The 9,266-nt window shown below is 29.7% G+C and overlaps 1 protein-coding gene across 1 annotated transcript in view; it reads right to left on the reverse strand.

Annotated features, from left to right (window-relative positions):
• The window catches only part of LOC140446566 (uncharacterized), a 106,816-nt gene extending 106,460 nt beyond the window's left edge, over positions 1-356 (reverse strand). Inside the window, exon 1 of the mRNA XM_072539130.1 lies at positions 204-356. Within this exon, the coding sequence (XP_072395231.1) occupies positions 204-219 (16 nt within the window). The 5' untranslated portion in view covers positions 220-356. The remainder of the gene's footprint in view (positions 1-203) is intronic.
• Positions 357-9,266: the final 8,910 nt, after the last annotated feature.

Genomic DNA, 9,266 nt, shown 5'->3' on the forward strand with positions numbered 1-9,266 from the left:
CTTATCAAATACCTAATTATAACGAATAATTTTGGTTCGTCTTTATTTATTATTTTTGAAGATTAACGCTTTCACCATACTTCGATCACGACATTTAAAAATCACGACACTATTTTTTAAAATACTAAAATGTGTATTAATAAAAAAATTTGGTAACTGTTCACATTTCTTTAATTAAAAAAATAATATAGCCACTGACTTACTTGTACAAGAGAACATTTCAAAATACACACAATTACCTTCCGTTCTTTCTTTCACTTTAACACAACTAACGTAGGAATATTAATACTTATGACCTGTTTCAAGCAAGCCTCCTAAGGTTACATAAAGAGATTCTGGTTCTTGTATTACCTGTCAGGGAATTCTCAACAAATAAAAAAAAACATAAGATCGAAATGATGAATATTAAGTGCTTTGCCAACAATAGCTCTCCTCGTAAAATATTTTTGCATTGCCGCAGAGCAAATTTTATTAAAGGTTGTTATTTTCTTCTATAAGTTCAAACTCTTAAAATAGACAATGATTTGGAACACAATAAATTTGCATAAATATTAGATTTGTTACGTAATTATCATTCCATATATTAACTAATTTCGAATGTGGTTGAACATTTTCTGTCTGTAGATTATTTCTAAATTGAACTGCTATATGGTTTTTTATTTATATTTATTCCATTGTTATTCATTTAATTTTTTCGATATCATAATGATCTTCGATCACCTTCACGTTTTTTACGAAATAATTAGTATTAATGACAGTGTTTATCTGAAAGGTATTGTTTTGCCGAAATATTACTACTTTTTTTTCTGTATATTATTGCCTCTTTATTAATTTACAATATATATATATATATATATATATATATATATATATATATATATATTATTATATTATTAATTTTTTTACTTGATTAATTTAGCAAATCAAAAACATAACTTAATTGTTCTCAGGGTGAAAAATCTCCTTATATTAACCTATATTGTGTGGGTTCCAAAGATTTCCTAGTTGTCCTTTGTCGGGATAGAGAAAAAAGGATAATAATAAAAATGGTATGTTACAAAAATTTGGTATTTATTTTATTTAAAGAAGAATAAAACAATTATCAAATTTTGCCGTTATCTTATCAATCAGCGTAAAAGAATACAATAAAATTTACACAAAAAGAATATTTTAAGTCTTCTTGAAGACAAAACCAATTTAAAGCGAATTTTAAAGAATATCTTTAAAACTTTTTATCTTTCTGATTTTCAATATTTACTTTATTGCAAAAACAAAACTTTAAAACATTTTACCCATGAAGTCTACTCTTGAGTTAAAATGGTAGCGACAATGATGTCAACAAACCTCATTTACAGTTACAAAATTTTTAATTCTGAACAGAAAATCACTGACCTTTCCTTCCTGTCCTGTATTTGGACCATACCCAGAATCATTCACGCTCCACAGCAATGTGATCTGCCACTATTCGCCTCGGCTTTCTTCTTTTCGTATCTGCAATCCTCCTGCAGCGACTGTACGAAACACCTGACTTAATTCTCCAACAACTAACACTTTAAATTTAATTCTCCAAAACACTCAGCTACTTCTCAATGACAGAAGGACCTCTTTCTGTCAACTTGATGCCGCCAAACTATTTCCTACGTACTCCAGAAACTTCCCACTTTAGATCCAAGGATATCTTTTCATCTACTTGTAATCTCCTTCCGCAATTCTGCTAACTTTCCTTTCACAATGCTGGTATCCAAACTCCTGAACACACCCTCTATCGAGACGCGACCTTTCCTTTCGATGGTCAAATGACAACTGCCTGTTTCTCTCATATATCAACTATCAATTCTCCCATTCAAACAAAAACTGTCCAATCAAAAAGCTTTATTTTGTTTACAATCATTAAGAAAAAAACCCCATTACTGTTTCCAGAGAAACTAAAATTTTTGCTTTAAACTTGGCTTTCTCTTTAGTTAAAAATACTTAATTCATTTCTATAACAAAAGGTTGATTTCAATATCTTAATCCTAGGTCATATACAAACAATGAAAAGATTATAATGAGTATGGACTTTCTAATTCTATATAAAAAAATTTTACCTGCGAGTGTTTTAAAAAATCAGTTATTGACAAGCAAAATTTTCTGTTAATATAATCTTATCGTAATATAATACATAAATTTTGTTTACCAGGATGTCTTGAAAATTTATTTAAATGGTCTATGTATTTATTTTTATTTTTCTCTTTGGCTGATAAAATGAATCATAACAAAATCCCCGCGTTGTTTTGAGATACAAATTTTTTTTATAAGTGCAGTAAAAAAATATTTTCTCTCAAACAAAAAAAATTTTCTCTTGTTATCATTTTATCCTAATCTACTTCTTTTACTTTTCGTAAAGATTCAATTTTCTGGGAAGCCCGTTCTTGTCTCAAAGCCATATCTTTCTCAAGCAGCTCCCTCATCCATTTAATACTACCGCCAAATTCGCAACAACACTTTGATCCCATTTTAGGATGGTACTACAAACTGATCTGATCTAAGTTCTCTTTAGCTTCATTCGCTACCAGATCAGCTAAACATTCAAGTTTAGCTGATCCTGAAAAAGCTTTCCTGTATGTTGTTTGTGAGTTTTTGTAACCGATATTTTCTTTGGTATGCGCAGATAAATCAGGTATTTGAGATCGTTGTTTCTGTAAGTTTTCTGCTAAAAGTATTAACAATCTGTCAATTTTCATGTTTAAATTTTCTTCTATAAATGTAAATTTATTTAGGCGATCCATAAGTCTTTTTTTGTCATAAGTTTTCATTTCCAGCAACATCTGCAATTTCTTCTTTTCAAATTTTACAGCTTCTAACTCGGAAATTAATTCCATTTTCTCCATCTCGCATACTTCTTCTTCAAACACCCCCGTTTCAATTATATCTTTTCCCTTTTCTTTTATCAAACTTTTTTCTTCATTTTACTTCAAAGGGTAGTTGTGTTTTATAATGTGATGAATTTTTTTGGATTTCGTTATATAATTCACTAGACTTAATAATGCTAGTTTGCAAAATGTAACAGAATTTTGGACATTTTCCTTTGTATTGAGTATTAGGATGTATGTTATCATAATTTCGTTAAACATGTCTACTATATTTTTTATTGCCAAAATTTTTGATTTTTAATTAATTTCATTTCCTTGTATGTTTTGAATTGTTTCATTAAAATTCTTGATAATTTCGTGAATTAGCGAATACTGGTTATTGATTTGGCTTTGCAAGTTTGCTTCATTCGTCTTTAAGTGTTAATTAAAGGTAATTTTTTCGCCATCTTCGGCATCTAAATTTCCTGTTACAGCTTTAATAATTGAACCGAACCCATTGATTATACCTCTTTTATTTCTCTGCAATTTTGTATGTACCTATGTATGTTTAGATTTTCAAATTTTTCCTCAATGTTATTTTTGACGTACTGTGCTAGATTAACATAATTTTTTGTTTCGTTATTGAAAAATTTACAATTAGAAAGATTATTTTTCAGGTGATCATATTGTATATTAATTAAGCTATCATATTCTTCTAAAAGCAGATTTAAATTGTAGTAATGGATAAATGTGTGGCTAGAGTTTTGCAGGTCTTGCCGGTTTTTTAGGTCCCAATTTGATTGGTAGTATGCCTAGATTATGGGTAACATCTTTTATTTGGATTGCTCTGCGAGGAACCTGAAAATTTGTAAGGTTTTCTTTTAGGTCGTTTGACGATAGAAAAGTGAATATTTTCGGCAGTATTTTTATGTCGAGTAACTATTTTCGCGATTTTTCTTTTTTTTATTAATTTTGCTTATTTCTTCAGCATTGTATTTATTCTTTGTTTTACCTTGGAATTGTCTGTTATGCACAAATATTTTAGTGGGAATTTATTGTTTCAGACAATTCTTCTCGTCTTTCGTTAGCTTTTGAGATTACTTTTTCTTTTACGTTTTGTAAAGATTTATTGATATTAGAATAAATTATTTTCATCTTTTCTTTATGTTTTGAAATATAATTATTTAAAACTTGTTGCTCGATATTGATATCAAAAGGAGAATTATTATCTATATTTCCCGTAATCAGCTCGTATGGTTTCATTTTTATTACTGAATGGATGCTATTATTATAGGCTAGTAAGGCATAATTTATTTTATGTTCAATATGGTCATTTTTATAGTCTTTTTGATTATTTAGTAGTCTAACGTGTTCAATAATCGTAGAATAAAATCTCTCGGCAATTCCATTAGACTCTGGATGTTGAGAGCTTATAAAATGTACTTTTACCTTTTGTATCTTTAACAGTTCTTTGACAACTGAATTTTTTAATTCGGTTCCATTATCAGATATTATTTGTTCTTGTATGCAGTGATGAGTAAAATATCGGATTAATGCATTCGTTACTTCAATGCCTTGAGCTGAATTAATTTTGTATAGTTGACCATATTTAGAAAAAGAATCTATTATAGTTAAAAATTTTGTATTTTCCAACGTAATCAAATATATGTGTACAACGTAATCGAATCTATGTGTACATACAATCTAAACCCTTCTTTGGAAGGGTTTAGATGCAGTAGGTGTTATATTGAACATGGGTTTGACAGGTTTCCTGTCGTACTTTGTTAATTGGCAAATTTCACAATCATTTATAAAGGTTTGGATAGATGCTCTTTGATTCAGCCAATAATATAAGGCCTTTATTCTACTTTCTGTTTTATCTAATCCTCTGTGGTTTTGTTTTCGTTCGTGATAATTTTTTATTATTTGCTCAATTTCATTTGGTGGGATATCAATTAGCTTCTTGGTGCATTTAATAAGAGATAATTGCGAAGATTTGAAAAATTTTTGTATGACGTTACTAAATATTTCATATATAGGATCTTCGAAGTAAAAATGATATTTAACTTTAGGTGCTATATATCCTTTTACAAATTTAACTATGTCGCGTTCAGTGTCATTTTTTGAGAATTGTACAAGAATTCTTTGTTTTTTATCATAAAGTGTTATAAGAGATGGTACTGCTGGTTCGAAATTAACTTGATAAATGATAATTTGATTCATTCCAGTGTTTACCGAGCTTTCTGATATAGGTATACCTGTAATCGGATTTTCTTTGTTTATATGGATTGTAACACTGCCGTTATCATGGAAATCATCATTGGCATCTTGGTCATTTATTATTTCATCGGGTTCAACAATCAAAGACTCTGAATCTACATTATTTGGGGTTCCTAATAATGTTCCATTAAAATTTTCTATATAATCGAAGAAATTTGGAGGTGTTTCGGGTTCTATATCTTGAGTTTCATTTGCATTTAATCGTATTCTTAATAGACAATCACTGTTTGTGTTTAGAGCACCTTTGTTATAAACAATCTCATAGTTATACTCTTCGAGATAATCTCCAGCGAACTAATTTTGATCCAGGATCTTTTAATGAAAATAGCCATTGAAGAGGCTTGTGATCTGTCACGAGAGTCACGCGACGACAAAAAATGTATGGGCGGAAATATTTAACAGCCCAAACTATAGCGAGGAGTTCCTTTTCGATCGTAGAGTAGTTTATTTCTGAACCATTAATGTTCTACTCGCATAAGCAATTGGTAGATCAGAAGCTATTTTTCCTTGACTTAAAACTGCACTTATTGCAAAGTTACTCGCACCTCTTGTCAGATTAAATGATTTCGTAAAGTCAGGGTATTCTAAAATAGGTTCAATTGTAAGAAGATCTTTACAAATATTAAAGCAATCAACATAATCTGCGTCTTTAATATTTATTTCGTTATTCTTCTTCAGTCGCATTGTTAAGGGTTTTGTAATTTTTGAAAAATCTTTAATAAATTTTCGATAATATCCCAATAGTCCTAGGAATCCTTTTAATTGTTTCGTTGTAGCAGGTATTGGGAAGTGTTTTATATCCTTTATTTTTTCTGGGTTTGGCTCTTCTCCGTCTGGAGTGACAATATGACCTAAGTAGGCCACTTCTTTTTTTTTAATTCAGATTTGTCCAACTATATCTTAAAGTTGGATTCACGTAGTCTCTGGAATACTTCTCTTAAATTTATGAGATGTTCTTGGAGGCTAGTACTGAATATTATAATATCACCTAGATAGAAAAGGCATTTTTCGTTTTGTATGCCTCTCAATATGTTATTTATTACTCTCTGAAGTGTAGGTGGAGCATTTCTAAGTCCAAATGGCATTCTTAAAAATTCATAGTACCCGTTTTTGGTGTTAAAAGCGGTTTTTGGGATGTTTTCTTCTGCCATTTCTATCTGGTGAAACCCAGATGCTAAGTCTAGCGTGGTAAAGTACTGACAACGCCCTAATTTGTCCAAGAGATCAGTAATATTTGGAAGTGGATATCTATCTCCTAAAGTGATAGTATTTAAACTTTGGTAGTCAACTACAACGCGAGATTTAGGTTTGTTGGAGGCATCGAGTTTTTTAGGAACCACCCAAATCGGTGAGGACCATGGAGAATTAGACGGTCTGATGATATTTTGGTCTAACATGCCTTGAATTTGATTTTGGACTTGTTTACGATATATTTCCGGATATCTGTATAATTTAGAATATATTGGAATTTCGTTAGAAGTTTTTATATTATGTTTTATTTTATTAGTGAAAGACAATTGGTTGCCCTCAATATGAGAGATGTCCGAATATTCTCTTATTAGTTTTAAAATGGAATTCCGCTCTTTGGTATTCATATGTTCGGTACGGATTTTAGAAATATCAAATTTAAATTTTTCGTTATATATAGAATTAAGATTGGGATGATTTATTTGTTTGTATTCATCGAACTTTTCAACTTCTATTGGTGAACTTAAATTAACTTTAAAATGGGACTCTGGTGAGTTCGTAATAGTGCATAGGGCTTTATTATTAACAACTCTTGTAATACATTGGGGAATTTCCGATTTTCCTAATTTTGTATAAGGTACAATTACGTCACCATTTTCTATATTTTTTATGTTTAACCTAATTACTTGTTCGGAACGTGGAGACACTACTCTACAATTCGTGCTGCCAGCGGCCGGTCTATAATAGGACATTTTAATTGAGCAAGTAGGTGTTTTTAGTAAATTATTTACTAAATCAATATTTGCTTGTAATAATTTTTAATTATCTAATCCTAATAAGCAATCGAAATAATCGTGAAACTTAAATATATGATAATTTAATTTTAGCGGCTTTTAAGAAGAAGGAATTACGATACAGAAATTTTCCTTGGTAGTTCCAAGAGCAGTAGAAATTTAAAATGGTTTTTTAAATATTAAATTTTTAAAATATTTGTCACCTATTTTTGGTGTAATAAAAGATTTAGTGCTCCCGGTATCTATTAGAACTTTTAAATTATGTTCACGGAAAATTATGTACGGCAATTCGCATTCTTTGTTAGTTAAGTTTAATAATTCTACATGCTGTGGTTTTCTTCCGAGGCTAGCTCCTCTAGGAAATGGTCTTGGGATGGACTTTCAGGACAATCTATATTATCTATATTATAAAGTTCTTCCGCGATAATATTTTTATTTTGGCTTGCAAAATTATTGGGGATACGGAAATGAGTCCTATTTTGGAAGTTTTGCGTTGGTCTGTACGTATTATTAGTTGTTGTACTCATTGGAGTAGGGTTTGGGAATTTTCTATTCGGATTTGGCTTGAAAGCATCATTGTTTCCATTAAAATTTGAATTTTTGCTTGTACTAGGATTATTTTGGAAAGAAGATTGTCTCATATATTGAGAATTCAGAGGATGTATAGGGTTTTTCTGTGTTGAAAATTGATTCCTTTGTGTGTATTGAATTTGGGGTTGATGTATAATTTGTTGGTTTTGTCGGAAATTAGATTTTGGCCTGGATGAATAATTATTATTTTGATAAAGTTTGGGATGTTTACTGTGAGAAGAATTATTTTGTTCGAGGTATATTCGAAAATCATTTGTCAGGATGTTAATGCAGAATTTAAATCAGGAGGATTATTTGTACGCATTAGGGTTCCAAGAGGTTGTTTTAACCCACGTAACAGTACTCTTAATGCTAAATTCCGGAAAACGCTACCGAGAATATTAATCTCAACCATATGTTCGGTTTTGTACACAAAGCAGATATTTGAAGATTTAATAGGTGTTGAATTCGATTATAAAAATCGAGTGGGGATTCATTGCCTTGTTTTAAATCTGAAATTTCTATGCTTAAAGTATAAATATCTCTTTTATCTGAATACGAATTTATCAAAGCATCTTTTAAATCCTGCCAAGTTCTAAGAATACAAGAAGAAATATTAATTGGGGCTTCGCCTTTTATTTTTGCTATTATACTTGACATCAAATATTTATTTTGAAAATCATTTACATCCGCAGCATTATAAAATTTATTTACAAGTTTTTCGCAAATTTCTAAAAATCTAGGAAGTAATGTATGATTTCCATAAAAATCTGGAATCATATCTAAGTATTCTTTCTTTAATTATGGAACTGCCATTTTAAATTTATTATTTAATTTTAATATTTCTGGAATTATTTTATTATTACTATTAAAATGTAAATTAGTTAAAATTGAGTCAGAATCTGTATCTGAGTTACTACTCTCTGAATAATCAGTATCTAGTGTTAAATTAGGCTCTCTATATGACATTAATTCACTTACAGTAATGTAGCGATCTTGTCCATGAAATACCTTGCTTTGGAACTGGATCTAGAGACACTTACAATTATCACTTGAAAGTCCCTCCGGTATAGAAGTACGAATCTTCTCGTCAGGTTACTCAATTCGCCCAACTGGAATTCACTTCTAGAATATGGTTCAAATGGTAAAAAAAATCGTAGAAACGAATCAAGAGTTATATTCATTAACGCCCGTTTGACCATCCTATGCATAGTAGCAATACGTTTTACTATAATAAAAGCAGAATCTAGACTAACTTACAATATGATTTTTATACAGAATAAAATATAATATTAAAAGTGCAATGTATAACATTCAGAACGTATGTTGTCTTAATCAGCGTTCTTCAGTTCACTGGACTTGGGTCATTACCTTATTAAAGCTTAGTTCGTAATTTATGGGTCGATAACTTATAATATATATATATATATATATATATATATATATATATATATATATACACATTATATTTTATATATCTATTGTCTATTATAAATAAAAAAAGTTATTTCTTAATATTTTCTCACTACAAATTTTTTTTTATTGATATGGTACGTAACAATAAACACGCCTATTTAAACATGTTCATATTACAAAGGGGTGT

The sequence above is a fragment of the Diabrotica undecimpunctata genome, chromosome 7, assembly GCF_040954645.1.
Source record: "Diabrotica undecimpunctata isolate CICGRU chromosome 7, icDiaUnde3, whole genome shotgun sequence".
Lineage (NCBI taxonomy): Eukaryota > Metazoa > Arthropoda > Insecta > Coleoptera > Chrysomelidae > Diabrotica > Diabrotica undecimpunctata.